This window comes from Narcine bancroftii, chromosome 1 (genome assembly GCF_036971445.1).
Source record: "Narcine bancroftii isolate sNarBan1 chromosome 1, sNarBan1.hap1, whole genome shotgun sequence".
Classification (NCBI taxonomy): Eukaryota; Metazoa; Chordata; class Chondrichthyes; order Torpediniformes; family Narcinidae; genus Narcine; species Narcine bancroftii.
In genome coordinates this window covers 381,354,211-381,370,840 of record NC_091469.1, presented here as the reverse complement: position 1 = coordinate 381,370,840, position 16,630 = coordinate 381,354,211, and the positions used below count along the sequence as shown (strand labels likewise).

The window sequence follows — 16,630 nt, the reverse complement described above, 5'->3', positions numbered from 1 at the left end:
CAGTTCTTGTAGAAATCTTTCTACTACTTTTACTGTTTTACGGAACCTTTGAGGTCCCTCTGTTACATCGATCCTGAGTGTCTCTGGGTGCAACATTGCATATTTTATATTCTATGTCCTTAATTGTCTTTTAACATCATCAAATTCTTTTCTTTGTTTTACCAAACTAACGCTCAAGTCTTGAAAGAATAGTACATTTCTTCCTTCCTTCTCAACTGAACCACCATTTTCCCTGGCATACTCCACTGCTGCCCTTCATGTTGCCTCCTGATCCCGGTAACTCAAAAATCTTACCAGGACCGGTCATGGTTTTTGTCATCCGTTCTCCTGGGGCAGAGAGTCTGATGGGCTCTCTCCATAAGTAGTTTTGCCTTGAATTTTCCCCACTCCCAGTGCTTGTGGGATCCATTCTTCAAAAAAAATTCACCGGATCATTCCCCTCAGTCCCTTCTCTCAGCCTGACAATTCAGACATTATTTCTTCTGCTAAAGTTTTCCATGTGGTCGATTTTGTCCTGCAGCTGTTATTTATCCAATTTCCACTTCATGTATTTTCCTACCGAGAAGTCAGGTCTTCAATCGCCATTGCCATCATTGTTATTTTTCCTGGCACTTCTCTTTGTACATCTTCCACCTTGGAGAATTGTTTCTTTTCATCAATTTTGAAGAAGGGTCTTCCACCTGAAATAATCTTTTCCTTTCAAGAATTATTGTCTGACTTTGAACATTTGCAGTGTCTGTAGCTTTTTTAAAAAAAAATCAGATGTGATATAAATTACTGGCCCTAAACAGAACCATTTGCAGAGAATCTAGAATGAGGCTTGAAGGAAAAAGGTGTTAAGCACTGTAAGCTCTTGGTGAAAGGACCACGAGGTTAATCAACATAAAGAATATACAGATTTTTTGGTCAGGTCACATCTAGAATAGGAGCCCAGTTTTGATTCCCATGGCTATGGTCTATTGCTTTAGAGTTGTTGGAGCTCTGAATGAGATCAGTGAAATAATTAACAGCATGCACATTAATAATTTTAGTTTTAATAGATGGAGAAAGAGGTAAATAAATTTAAAACAAGAAATAATTTCTGATGTTGGGTCCTTTGTTTCAGAGATCAAAACTTAGAATGGATGCTGATTCTTGCTTTCAAGGAAGAGCTGGACCAATTCTTGCAGTACCAGTTAGCACATCACAGAAGAGAGATTATTTATGCAGAACTGTGAGATGATTGCACTGATGTACTAAAGGGGAGCATGAGGGAGGTATAGGAGGTTCCTAGCTGTGTCAAAATAAAGAGCTCAAAGTTATCATGAATTACCCAGGCACCTAATGGATCAACCTTTTCTCCAACTGCAATTTCACAAGTTTCTAGCGAAGTTCATTACCATTGGACTGTGCACGTGCAACCAGGCAAAAGTGTTTCTCTGTACCATGGTGCAAATGCAAATACACAACAGATAATAATCACATGCATAAAGATACAATTGAAAATCAATATATTTGGATGATTTACTCAGTTACAATATATGGTTCAATTTCACAGCCTGTGTGAAAAAGCGATTATCCAGTCTGTGCTGTGGCAGTCCTGAATTTGATCCTCTTTGTACCTTCTTCTAAGGTAATGGGCCAAAGATACTGAGTGTTGGATAAAAAGGGTCTTCAATAATCCTTTGAGCCCTATTCAAGCAACACTTCAGGCGAACATCATCAGCAAAGGAAAGGGAGAGCCCAGTGATCTTCTCGGCCATTTTGATGATCCTCTGTATTGACTTCCATTTCATTGCTTTGCAGCTACCATATCACACAATGATGCAATGATACAAGACACTCTCAATAGTGCTGTTACCTTTGCCATCTGTATTCATCAATATTACAACCATACATTAACAGATTTTTGAACGATTTCAAATTGCAACACTACTCATCAAAATACCTTTGATCATTTTAGGCAAAACTGTCAGTCTTATACAACAGTATCTCAAATAGACAATTTCATGACTTTCATCTCAGGTGGCACTGTTGCTCACCAGCTTTGAGTACCCACCAGGTACCCATCGTTCTTAGGATGAAAACTGCACAGATCTTTCCAACTATCTCTTGTACACCCTAAATCTATTTCCTCCAGTTTTATTCATCTCTGATAAGAGGCAAATATTCCTTCCATCTTCTCTATCTATATCCCTCCTTATTTTACCCTTCATAATTGTCCCCTCTTAACTTGCTGTGCTCCAGGGAAAACAGACCTCGCCTGTCCATGCTTCCTCATGTCCTGTGGATGTGAGGGGAAAAATAGGTCCTGGGGAAAGAAGGGGATCTTCCACACTATTTTGAAATTAGCCCATTAGATGTCTTTGTGATACTTGCTGTGTCCTCCAACATGAAGACTGAAGTATTGATACAACATGATATTTTTCTGTTTCTCGTCATTAATTCCCCCATCTCAACTTCAATTTACCTTACTTTTTTTTATATATCCATAGAAGCCCTTTGTTCTACTTTGCTATTACTCGGCAGTTTTCACTTGTAAACCAATAAACTTTCTAATAGTGTTTTTTAAGTTCTCGGCTCTCTTCTTAAAAAACACATTGCCAGAAAGATGTCCTGTTAAGATATGTGAATTAGGGACTTCTTAGATGCTAAATCCATCTCTTAGTCTGAATATTCTGTCACGACTGTAGATACATCCATGCCTCTTTCATTTGGAGAATCAAAATGCATTGAGAAAACTTATTGAGATTCAACCACTACCACCAACTGGACTCGTGCTAGTTGCTTTGGTATGTATGGACCTCAAACTGTCTATAAAACACCTTTGTCATTCAGAGAACTAATTTGCCAATGCCTCATTGACCAATAAACAGAGCAAAATATATTGTGGTGAAAAAGGAGAAATAAAAAGGTTCAGCAATTAATTTTTTTTGTGGTACATTCTAATACAGACACCTTTGGACCTCTTCAATAATTTACTGTAAAATAAATGTTATAAAGAGAGATTTCATTACCTTGGAGATGAAGCTCTTGCTCGATCATTCTCTCTCCGTCTTCGTTCTACAGATCTGCTTTTTGCTCTTCTGGGTGGGGACATATTCCGTGAGGGAGACCGACTTGTTTTAGATGGTCGATCATTAATAATTGGTGATCGACTGTGCTTGGATGACTTTTCTCTATGCTTTGGAGATGGGGTTCTTCTTTTAGGAGAAAGTGCAGGTCTCCTCAAAGGAGATCGATTCTCCTTTCCAGAAGGAGCATCTCTCAGGGGTGACTTAGCAGACTTTTTATCTTTTTCCATCTCAGATTTTCTTAATCTCTTCTCACGCTCTTTGGATTTTGATCTCTGAGTTCTGTCTCCTGACTTGCTTTTTATTATTACAGGAGACTTAGATTTCTTATTTTGCTCCCTTGTTTTGCTTTCAATTATAGTTTTACGATCCTTTGTCTTAGAGCCATCTTCGGTTGGAGTCAATTTTCTTTTCTTTTCTTGGGATTGCCTTTTAGCTAATGTTGGAGACTTGCTTTTCTCTCCAGATTTGCTGCTTTTGATGGGACTCTTTGAATGCTTCCGTTCATGGGATTTACTTCTTGCCTTCTCTTTCTCTTTACGGTGTTCTGAGCTAACCCTGCTTTTCTTTTTCTCAGATTTAATATGTTTAGTCCTGTCTTTTGACCTGCTTTTACTTTTCCTCTTTGAAGCAGGCTTAGATTCTATGGGTTCCTTTTTCACTTTGTTGTCTCTGACAGGCAATGTTTCAGAAGCATCGCGGCTGGACGTAACTCTTTCACCATTATGAGCTTTTTCATGAATTTCTCCCTCTTCCTCAGAGTCAGAAACATAACCCTGCAAAATTAAGCCCATACCAGATTGAACCTTTCCTTCCATGAGTTCACTGTCTAATTCAGCCTTGATCATTGCCCTCTGTTTCTCCAAGTCCTCCAAAAGAGCATAATCATCAAATTTAGGTCTTTTTATTGAGTGATCATCACCCTTCTCAAAACCCTCACTCTCTTTCCTTTTATGCTTTTTATGTTTGTGTTTATGTTTGTGTTTCCGTTCCTTGTCATCTTCTGAAGAATGCTTATGTTTCTTGTGTTTACTCCGGTGCTTGTGCTTCTTTTTCTTGTGTTTAATAGATTTGATGGGTGCAGTGTTTGGGTCTCGATTTTCATCAGACACTTCCCCATTCTCTTCATTACCACTTTTCCCAGATGAATCTGCAGCTTCCTGACTGTAAAAAGAATAAGGAGAAGAATATTTACATGGGAAACAAAATGGAATTCACTTTCCAAAAAATATACTTACTTCAATTATAAAATAGCATTTTTTTGGCAAGATGGAATACCCCCCAGATATGGACCCTGTCCTTTAAGTACATCAATCAGGATAGAACATTAAAATTCAAAGTATCTTCCTCAGTTGACCTCCTATACCTTGTCCTAGAAAGCCAGAAAGATGGTCTCTTAGACCCCAAGGGATTCTGGAACTTTGAGCAATCAGAAATTGACTTAAAAGTATTTAACCTTTAGCCAATTTCCTCAGTTAGACACCATCTGAAAATGGGTAGCTGTTACAAAAAATCAAGCCATGGTTTGCTCAATATATTCCACAAAATAAAGGATGGCTGTTTAGATCAGTGAACATAGACATATGCGAAGAATCACAAGTTCAAATGACAGAATATCACCCATATTTATATACACTAAAAGGCCAATAAAATAACAACTGTGTGCATTGTAGCCTGCATCCGAAATTCAGTTCCAATGAAACACTATTTAGTTAACCAAACAAGGGTGAATTTCTTCATTTTTTTTAATATAAAGTTTATTACTTTATTTTGTTTACCATTTAGATGCAACTTTTGGGATATTTGCATACATGCTGAGACAAAGCAATTCACAGTTCACCCCACAGCCCCTTGTTCAAGTCAACATCATTCATTATAAATAGATGAAACAGCAAATGTTGTCTTGGAAATTTAAGAACATTCTATTCAAACTAGATTTAAAAACTGAAAATTTCAAGATAAGCATTTATAAGCAAAAGAAATAAACTTTAATGCCACCTATAGTTTCTCTACAATGTAATAAACATTTACATCAATTGTGGCATTCGAAAAAGACACACACTCAGACAAGGAAAAAACTGGGACACTTACAATGCTGAATATACAAAAGTGCTGGAGAAACTCAGCGGGTCATACAGAGACACAAGCTACATAACCAATTTTTTGGGCCTGAGCCCTTCAAATTATGAACAAAAATCAGGCAGGTGCCTGAATAAATTGGTGGGGTGGGGGGGGGGGGGAGAGCAGGGGAGGGAGGGGGTAGCACATGCTATTAGTCATAGGTAGATATGGGTGGGAGGGCACAAGGAAAAATAGCTACGAAGTGATATAGGGAAGAGATAACTCTCTGAATGGAGAGGGGAGGCGGTGAGGAGCTGGAAGAAAGGAGACACGGAGAGACAGAGAAGGGGCTAACAGAAACTGGAGAAATCAATGTTAATGACATCTGGTTGGAGAGCGCCAGTCAGAATATTAGGTCATGCTTCTCCAATTTGTAGGCGGCCTCGGTTTGGCAGTGTGTAATACCATGGACAAACATGTTGGCATGGGAATGGGGTGCTGAATTTAAATGGTTAGCTACTGGGAAGTCCCCACTATTGCAGCAAACAGAGCGAAGTCCTCAACGAAACGATCTCCTAGTCTACGACCAGTCTTTCCAATGTAGAGCAGGCCACCATGGGAGCACCGACACAGTAGATGACCCCTGCAAATTCACAAGTGAACTATTGCTAGACTTGGAAGGCCTGTGTGTGCCTCAAATAATGGAGGAGGAGTTGGTCCAAATCCTGCAGCAGTTACAGGGGTAGGTACTGTGGGGGTGAATAGTGGGAAGGCATCAGACATGGGGAGAGCGGTCCCTGCAGAAGGCGAAGAGAGGGAGGGGGAGGAGAGAGGGTGTCTGATGATAGGGTGATGTTGATGACAGAAACTGAGGATAACATTTTGAATATAGAGCCAGGTGGAATGGTAGATGAGAACAAGGGGAATCTGTCCTGATTGCATCTTGGCATGGAGAGGCACAGGGCAGATGTGTGGGGAAGAGAGATGCAGGTAATGTGGTAGGAGGGAAGCCTCTTTTTTGAAGGATATCTTGAATGATCTGGAATGGAAGATCTTCCAGGGAGGAGATGTGACAAAGACTGAGGAATTGAGAGCAAGGTATATAATCCTTACAGGGGTCAGGGTGTGAATACGTGTAGTTGAGGTTACAGTCAGAACTGGTGGGTTTGTGCAAAATATCTGAGGATAGTTTGTCTCCCGAGATGGAGATAGAGATAGGGAAGAATGTTGCCAGAGATGGACCAAGTTAACCAGAGGTCAGGGTGAAAGTCAACAGCAAAGTGGCTAAAGATGATGAGCTCATCATGAATGCGTGAGGCAGCAACAATGTAATTGTCAATGTAGTGGAGGAAGAGTTGGAGTTTTGGTTGTGTCGGCTTCTAGCATGGATTGCTCCATATTGCCAGCAAAAAAGCAGGCATAGCTGGAATCTATGTGAGCACTCATGGCTATCCTTTTGACTTGGAGAAAGTGAGATGAATCAAAGGAGAAGTTATTGAGGGTAGGAAAGAGTTCTGCCAGCCAGAGGAGGGTGGTGATGGAGGGGGACTGGTTGGGCCTTTTCTTGAGAAAGAAATGAAGGGAAATGAAGTGGGGCGGCATGGTTAGCGTAGTGGTTAGTGCAATGTCATTTCAGCGCCAGCAGATGGGACCAGGGTTCAAATTCCCCGCTGTCTGTAAACTGTTTGTACGTTCTCCCCTTGTCTGCATGGGGTTTCCCCGGGGGCTCCAGTTTCCTCCCACACTTCAAAATGTACCAGGAAGGTTGACCAATTTGGTGTAATTCGATGGCATGGTCTCGTGGACCAAAATGGCTTGTTACTATATTATGTCTAAATTTAAAAATAAATTAATTCAGTAGAATGAACAGAAGCTATGAAGTATTTCAATTCAGCAACTATATCTGGCAATACAGGACCCTCCATTATGTTGCACATAATGGACCCAATTTTCTGTTGATTTTAAATTTATTGAACATTCCAAACACTTTAATTAAAAGCTGGAACCTCAAACAATAAGAGTAATTTTTAAACACCAACAAAGTCACAGTGAGCTGACTACACATTTCGTAACATTGGACCAGCAATTTTTGAACCAATAAATATCATTTTATTAATAATTCATACATTGAATTCACCGAAGTATACAGTAACACTTCCGAAAACCTGTTAAATATTACTTGATTAGCCAGATGCTGATCTTTGAAGGTTTCTTAATGGTCAAAATAGCAGCTTATTGGAATTTTATAGTACATTAATTAACATGCTCTCTGGGACCTCAACTATATAACGGGCAACTAACAAGAATTAATTCAAACCATATCTACATTAAATGCCAGAATTTTGACTTTTACCCTGGCACCAACGAGATTGAGATTATCCCTTAAAATGGTTTAATAATGCTGTTCAATGGATATGAGGAATGGAAGATTGACGTTGGAGTTTGAACCATCATTGATTAAAAACTCAAGACCATTTTCTCTTCATAATCAAATGTTAAGATTTTACACATGCAACAGTGAGAAAAGTATTGACAATATTTAGATAGGGCCCCGTGAGCCTGATCTGACATTCAATATCAAAGGTAATCCTGTAATTCATCCACAATAATGCAAGATTTATCAAATCAAGAAATACATCAGGTGGATGGTAGCTGTATTGGTCCCATTTTCCTTGGCATTTGGTAGTCAGGCCCTCTGGCTCCCAGGTCTGTGTCAAAAATGATATCCAAATTAAATGAAAAATCTTCTGCTTGCTTCCCCCTGAATTTTAGCTTTTACCTCGTTGATAGCTAGATGGAAAGAAAGCACTCCATCTATTCATAGTCAATGGTAACGGGAGGTCATGACCTTCCTAAGTTTAGAAAACAAAAAATCAGATAATGTTAAAGATGTAAAGGTGAACTTTTATAAGACGTGGGGCCCATTCATGGAGTATTACCATAATTTAAAGGAATTAGGTTGTTTGGATGCCCCTGAGCTCCATTATCTGGTTTCCGAATCTCGTCCTTCATTTCCTATATATTTTAGGTATGCAAGTTTGCCTTGTTTAGAGTGAGGGGCTTTTTCTTTTTTCTATCTTTTGACATAATTGGTTTGATTTGGAAGGTGCACACAATTTGTAATATGTACGATCAAGGTTTTATTAGAAATGTACAAATTACCGGTATCAGTCTTATATTCCGTCTTGTGTATTGGATTTACATGTTTTTTTTAAATTAAAACTCAATAAAGATATTTTAAAAAGAAAATAGATTATCTCCCCCCCACCCATATTCTGTTGTTGCACCTGCATCTACCACGACTCCTAGCATACTGCTCCAGGCACCTACCACTCTGTGTAAAACATTTGCCCCACACATCTCTCCCCCCACCCCACCCAAAACACATGTCCTCTTGTGACACTTTGGTCCTGGGGAAAAGATTCTGGCTGGTCATCCAATCAATGCTGCTCGTGACTTTATACATCTCAATCAGGGTGCCTTCAATTCTCAAGAGAAAACAACCCATTTGCCTATTCTCTCTCCATAACAAATACTTTCTAAACCAAGCAATATCTTGGTGAACAACTTCTGTATCTTTTTCAAAGCAACCATATCCTTCCTGTGCTGGGGCTATCAGAATTACAAGAGGCTATCAGTATTCAAGAGCAGCCTAACTAAAGTTTTATACAATTACAACACCTCTTTACATTTGTATACAAAACCCCAGCCAACACAGCAAAGGAAGCCATACACCTTCTTTACTACCTACTTGTGTGGCCACTTGCAATAAGCTATGGACTTGAACCCCCAGATCCTGGAGCACAAAAATAGATTGAAGAGCCCTACTATTAACTATATACATTCCCCTTATGTTGGACTTGAAAAGTGCCACATCTCACTTATCCAGGTTAAAATCCATCTGCCATTTTAGCAAATGATCTATATCCTGTAATATTCTTTGAGAGTCCATTACTGTCCACAATTGCATTAATCTTAGTGTCATTTGCAAACTTATTAATGCACCCACCTACTTTTTCATCCAAGTCATTGAAATTTATCACAAACAGGGGGATTCAGATCTCTGCAGAATACCACTGGCCACAGGCCTCCAGCCTGAATAACATCCTTCCACCACTACTGTGTGTCTTCAATGTTTCAGCCAATTTCATGTCCAAACTAGCAACTCCCTATGGATCCCATGCACCTGCAGCCTCTGAATCAGCCTATAAGGATCTTGACAAAAACCTTGCTAACATCCATGTAGACAACATCCACTGCCCTCTCTCATCAACTATCTTTGTCACCTCATAAAACTTAATTCAAACTGGTAAGATATAGCCTGCACTCAAAGTTATGTTGACTGTCTCTTATCTGACCATGACTTCCCAACACTGATGTAAGGCTTAAAAGCTTTTAATATCATGGTACAGCAAAAGTTCAACATTAGTTACTCTCTAATCCTTGAGGACTTTTCCGGTCACTGGTGAGGATACAAAGATCTTTGTTACAGCCACAGCAGTCTCTTTACTTGCCTCATTCAATAATTGGGGATATATATCACATCAGACATAAAAGACTTGTCTACATTAATGCTCCTCAAAAGACCCAACATCACCTCTTACTTGATTTCAATATACCCAAAAGTTTGAACATTCTCCACATTTCGCTCCCTATCACTGTCCATGTCCTTTTCTTTGGTAATCACTGACGCGAGTACTCATTTAATGCCTCGGCCACTCCTAACTCCAAGCATAAATACCGTTCTTTGCCCTTGAGTGGTCCTATCCTCTCCTCAGGCATCCTCCAGCTTCCAATGCAAATATAAAATGCTTTGGAATTTTTGCAAATCCTGCTCTCCAAGAATATTTTGTAGTTCCTTTTGTCTTTCTAATGCCCTCCTTGAGGGCCCTGTATGGTTGTAGTTTCCTGAACCTTGCAATATAGCTCCTTTATCTTTATGATTACATTCATGACCTCTTTCACCATCCAATGTTCTTTGGCATCTTTAACCTTTCTTCGCACTGGAAGATATCAGCACTGGTCTCCAATTAGCTAAACAACTGACATACAACAGTTGTGGGTTTGCTCGATAATATCTGCTTCCAATTTGCTCCCCTCTTGCTCCTATCTCCTAATGTCATAATTTTCCCTTTCCTAATTTCTTCTTTGGCTTGGCTTCGCGGACGAAGATTTATGGAGGGGGTAAAAAGTCCACGTCAGCTGCAGGCTCGTTTGTGGCTGACAAGTCCGATGCGGGACAGGCAGACACGATTGCAGCGGTTGCAAGGGAAAATTGGTTGGTTGGGGTTGGGTGTTGGGTTTTTCCTCCTTTGCCTTTTGTCAGTGAGGTGGGCTCTGCGGTCTTCTTCAAAGGAGGCTGCTGCCCGCCAAACTGTGAGGCGCCAAGATGCACGGTTTGAGGCGTTATCAGCCCACTGGCGGTGGTCAATGTGGCAGGCACCAAGATATTTCTTTAGGCAGTCCTTGTACCTTTTCTTTGGTGCACCTCTGTCACGGTGGCCAGTGGAGAGCTCGCCATATAATACGATCTTGGGAAGGCGATGGTCCTCCATTCTGGAGACGTGACCCATCCAGCGCAGCTGGATCTTCAGCAGCGAGGACTCGATGCTGTCGACCTCTGCCATCTCGAGTACCTCGACGTTAGGGGTGTAAGCGCTCCAATGGATGTTGAGGATGGAGCGGAGACAACGCTGGTGGAAGCGATCTAGGAGCCGTAGGTGGTGCCGGTAGAGGACCCATGATTCGGAGCCGAACAGGAGTGTGGGTATGACAACGGCTCTGTATACGCTTATCTTTGTGAGGTTTTTCAGTTGGTTGTTTTTCCAGACTCTTTTGTGTAGTCTTCCAAAGGCGCTATTTGCCTTGGCGAATCTGTTGTCTATCTCGTTGTCGATCCTTGCATCTGATGAAATGGTGCAGCCGAGATAGGTAAACTGGTTGACCGTTTTGAGTTTTGTGTGCCCGATGGAGATGTGGGGGGGCTGGTAGTCATGGTGGGGAGCTGGCTGATGGAGGACCTCAGTTTTCTTCAGGCTGACTTCCAGGCCAAACATTTTGGCAGTTTCCGCAAAGCAGGACGTCAAGCGCTGAAGAGCTGGCTCTGAATGGGCAACTAAAGCGGCATCATCTGCAAAGAGTAGTTCACGGACAAGTTTCTCTTGTGTCTTGGTGTGAGCTTGCAGGCGCCTCAGATTGAAGAGACTGCCATCCGTGCGGTACCGGATGTAAACAGCGTCTTCATTGTTGGGGTCTTTCATGGCTTGGTTCAGCATCATGCTGAAGAAGATTGAAAAGAGGGTTGGTGCGAGAACACAGCCTTGCTTCACGCCATTGTTAATGGAGAAGGGTTCAGAGAGCTCATTGCTGTATCTGACCCGACCTTGTTGGTTTTCGTCCTAATTTAGTACAACTCTAAAGACGCAAGCTTAATTTTGTCCATAACTATTTTGAAAGGTATGGGTGATCACTATTCCTAAAGTTTTCCCCCCACTTCAAGTCCAGTCACCCAGTCAGGCTCATTTGCTAGTGCAAAATCTAATATAGCCCCATTCCTGATTGGGCTATCGACAGTTTACTTTAAGAAACTCTCCTGGATGTTCTTAAACTCTACCTCATCTGAACATCTGGTTGCACTAACAATGACCCAGTCAATATTAGCGAAATCAAAGTTTTTCACTATGACACCCTGTTGCTTTTGCAACTTTCCTTAAACTGCCTACTTATCTGCTCCTCCAACTCCCTGTACTATAGGGAAACCTATAGTGTAGCCTTGTCAGTGATTGCACCTTTTTATTTCTACCTCAGGAGTTGAGCTCATTAGGTCCTCTCTGAGTGAACAGCAACACTCTCCCTGATTAGCAATTCCACACCTTCACCTCTTACCTTCATCTCTATCCTGTCTCTAACAAAATACCCAAGAACATTGAGTTGCCAAATTGGTCCTCTTGCAGCTAGATCTCTGCAATGTCCCAATACACCCCAAGGCTACATGCTAAGTCCCCTGCTCTAATCCATGTATATTCATGTCTGTGTAGCCAAGAAAAGGTGATGGAATTATGCACCTGACTGCAGTGATAGGCTGGAGTTGCAGAGACCTTTCAAATTTCTGGGAATCCACATTTCACCACTATGAAGGCATATGAACACCTCTACTTTTGAAGGAGTCTGAGGAGATTTGGCATGCCATCGGATACTCCAAACAACTTCAACAGGTTCATTGTAAAGCATTCTGACTGCTTGCATCATTATCTAGTCTGGGAATTCAACTGCCCAAGAAAGCAGAAGTCTCTAGAGGATATCAAACTTAGCCAGGCCCATCTAGGCAACAACCTCCCACCCAATGAATGTATCTGTGAGGTGCTGCCTCCAGAAGGCACCATTATAAAGATCTTCCTTCACCTTCATCACAACCTCTTTTCATTGCTACCATTGGGAAAAAGGCACTGAAGAGGAGCACCTCCAGGTTCAACAACATTTATTTCCAACAGCAACAGATTCTTGGACCTCCCATCAAACAGCACAAAAGGACAATTGCAAGTCACCTCTTTTGCAAAAGGTTAATAAAATATTATCCACCTTACTTATTGCCTCTTTTAATTCAATTAAGTTTACTATTATAGAATTTTTAAATACCTGTTTAGCTGCAGCGAGTAAAACATTTTGGCAGTAAAAAAAATTTGTACATTGTTTATGACAATAAATTCATTATCGTTAGCAATTCCAGTGCAGATCAGACTCTGATCATGAGCCTCACTCACAATATTGCTTGCATTAAAGTAAACAGACCAGCTCCTCAGTCTCACTGTGACTATTCACCTGTCCCTTTCAGGCTCGCTTACCCTAGCATCTGCTATCCTTCAAGTGCTCCACTTGCTGCTCAGGTTTCCACTTTCCTGCAACTAGAGTTTAAACCCTCCCCAGCAGCACTAGCTAACCTCCTCGTGAGGATATTGGTCCCCCTCCAGTTAAGGTGCCATCTGTCCCTGTAGTACAGGTTCCACCTTCCCTAGAAAAGAGCACGATTCAAATATTTGAATCCCTTCCTCCTGCACCAGCTTCCTGGCCAAGCATTAAACCACATATTTCTTCTTAACTGCTTTACTAGTATGTAGCATGGGAAGTAACCCCAAGATTACCATCTTGGAAGTCTTGCTTTTTATTTGACCACAAAACTGCTTGAACTCATTCTGAAGAAACACATTTCCCTTCCTACCCATGCCATCAGTACCAACATGGATCATCATTGCTGGTTGCTCTCACTCAGATACAAGGTTTCAGGTTCCATTGATTGCCTGTGATTATCACGATGCACTTCAACTTTTGTCTGCTGTCAGGCAAACAAAGAGTCACCATGAGAATTGCCCCAAATAATAAGAAAAAGAGAAGCGAAAGAGTCTCTTCAGAGACACTGAGTGTTTGTGGTTTCACCTCCAGTACTCCCACAGCCTCTGCAGCCACACAGATTCCTGTTCAAACCAATAAAACCTCAAACTCCAGGTTTAAACTTCCAGTTCTATCAAGAAGCCTTCACCGCCCAAGGCCTTTCGGGAGCCCTCTTGCCCTCAGCACCCTCTCAAATCCCAGTTCCAATACCTAGTTCCCATGTGCCTGTCTCCAGCAGCCCACAGCCTTTATGGATACTTCAACCACATTGCCAGTAGCACATAGTTTGTGGGAGTCTTTCACTGCTGAGTGTCTCACTGATCATTGCTGTGGATACCTTCCCTTTAGACTCACCTTCCTTGCTTCTCAATGGGTGAGGGGTTGTGTCATCCCCATTTCTGGCACCCTGTGCCAGTCTGCTGCTCCCCCTCATGGTACATTGCCCAGTACAGGCATTGCCATCTTGATCTCATTCTCCCAGGACCACACCAATGGTAGCTCCGTCAGCACGGTCATTTTAAGAAAAAAAACACCCTGGACCCTAGCACCCGGGAAGCAATGCACCATCCTGGAGTATCTCAGAAACAGCCATATGTACGCCTAATCAGGAGTACCCTACTGCTCTCTATCTACCTGGCTTCGCCCTTCCTTGCTGAGTAGTAGTCAGTCCTGCTGCCGATGACCAGTCTATAATCAACCGAGGAAGCCAGGGTGCAGAGCGACATTCCAGCTAGGTTTTAATTATAGCAATAGGAAGGTTCGGATTCAAAAGACAGAGCAAACAACTCTGTGGTAGGTGGTCCAAACATTAAACTTGCATACATAGATTAATACAAATCAGTAATACCAAAAGTCTGGCTCATCAGTGACTCGAATCAGTGCAACCAATGGAGAACAAATTCAGTTAGGGACGTACAAAGAGACATAATTGATCAAGTTCCAAGGGCTCACGGAGAATTTTTTTCCATCAGAACAAGTGCTATACAAATGAGCAAAGGGGCACAGAATACAAAAGTAAGGCCAACCATTTCAATTCTGCATCCCACTCCCATACACTCATGTCTGTCCTTGGCTACGTACTATCCCACCAAGACCACCCGTAAACTGGAGGAACAACACTTGATTTTCGGTATGGGCACTCTTTAGCCAGATGGCATTAAAATCGACTTCTCTGATTTCTGCTAACCTACTCTCCTTTCTCCCTCCCTTCCCTCTTGTCTTCTTTCCCTTAGCTCCCTTCCCTCTCTATTCATAGAACCATCCCTCCTACCCCTACTTGCATCTGTGCCCTCCTTCCCTTATCCACCTATTACGTCCTGCCTTTGGGGCTGTGGTCCTCCCCTTTCCCTCCCCCATTACCATTACGTTTGGTCGGCAGCTGACATTTTTCCATACCTTGGTGAAGGACCAAGCCAGAAACGTTGATTATAAATCTCTATCTTTGCTATATAAAGTACACTGTTTGACCTGCTGAGTTTCTACAGCACTATTTTTATTTCAACTACAGTGTCTGCAGACTTTTATGTTTTACTTCTTACAAAAGTAAGGAAGTAGTGTGTGTTGCACCTGCATAAATATTTGGTTTGGCCACATTTGGAGTATACTATTTCAACGGGAAGGATGCGAAGACTTGAGAGGTCCATCAGAATGGTATCCAGTTCACAAAGAATTACCCAATCAAGAAAGGTTGGATACACAATGATTGCTTCCTCTGGAGAGCCGGAGGCAGATAGAGGTTTATAAGATAAGAGGCATACAGTTGTTTTTCATGGTAGAAATGTCAAAAACTAAAGGGCATGGTTTTAAAGTAAGAGATGGAAAGTTTAAAGGAAATGTGGTTTTTTTAAAAACGGACTGCTAGGTGCCTAATGTGTACTTTTGCCGGGTGGGGTGGGGAAAGAGGTGATGTAAGCAGATATAAAAGTGTCAGATAAGAAGCAATTTAGGCACATGAACATACATGGAAAGGAGGAATATTGATCAAATGGAAGACAAGTCAAATTTACAATCATCCGATTGCACAAGTAAAACCTGACAAAACAGCATTCTCCAGTCCTTGGTGCAGAAGACGCAGACACACAACCAGACGCAATACACATACAGACAAACAATATACAAATGCAGGACAAGTATCCCTAGATATCCATAAATAAATAAATAGACCAACAGACACATATCCTTTTGTGACTATGAGAGACACTGATGGTTAGTGTGAGCAGTTCCTTTGATCGTTCAGCATTTTCACTGACCGTGGAAAGCTGTTCCTCAGCTTGGTGGTGCCGGCTCTGATACTCCTGTATCACTTTCCTGAGGGAAAGAGTTGAAAGTTGTTGTGCATGGGGATCTCAACTATTTTGTGCGCCTTCTTCGGACAACAATCCCTGTAAATCATGCTGATGGGGGGGGGGGGGGGGGGGAGAGAGAGGTAAAAAGACTCATGTGATCCTCCCCTCCAATCAATTTGTCTGCAGCAACCCCCTGTGGTGCAGCCTGCGAGAACGTTCCCTTCAGAGCTCCTGCAGAAGATTGACATGATGTGGCCAGGCCAGTAGCCTTGCTTGCAAGTGGGATTAGCTTGAACATCGCCGGTACAAAACAAAACTGGTCTGTTCCTGTGTTGAACTGTTCTATTAATAGTGTATGAATGGGACCAGATAAAAATATTTGGGCAGAGAATGTTGACTGAGTTTCACATTTATAAAGGGTGGAAAAAAAACGAGCCAAGGAAGAAACACAAGATCCCATGGGGTCTTTGAAGGCGATGAAGATTTAAAAGAATTTTGTAAATGCTACTATTGAAGAGCCTTAATTCATACAGACTGAGAAGCTTTCTACAGCAGAGACAGTTATAGGGAATTTTAACAGCAGTGGTCAGAGGGGGTCCGAAAGGACAGATATAAACTATTACAACCACCAGGCTCCAAAGGAATATTGATTAAATAATCAATGTTGTGACAAATGAAGCAAAAGGAACTCTATTTTTCAAAATTGAAGTGCACTCTGGAGCACACTGACTCAAAAGATGGTAAAATTACATTTGGGAATGTAGAAGAAGTCAGAATTGGAAAAGTTTTCAGATTGTTGCTTCTATTTGCTTAGTAGAAATGCTGATCAATGAATAAAATGGATGA

The 16,630-nt window shown here is 41.5% G+C and overlaps 1 protein-coding gene across 5 annotated transcripts in view; it reads right to left on the bottom strand.

Moving 5' to 3' along the window:
* LOC138751327 (serine/threonine-protein kinase PRP4 homolog) overlaps positions 1 to 16,630 on the bottom strand; it is a 115,357-nt gene that overhangs the window by 74,854 nt on the left and 23,873 nt on the right. For all 5 annotated transcript variants that reach the window (XM_069913488.1, XM_069913483.1, XM_069913484.1 and 2 more), the window contains one exon: positions 2,997 to 4,217. In XM_069913488.1, coding sequence (XP_069769589.1) covers positions 2,997 to 4,217 — 1,221 coding nt within the window. The remainder of the gene's footprint in view (positions 1 to 2,996; positions 4,218 to 16,630) is intronic.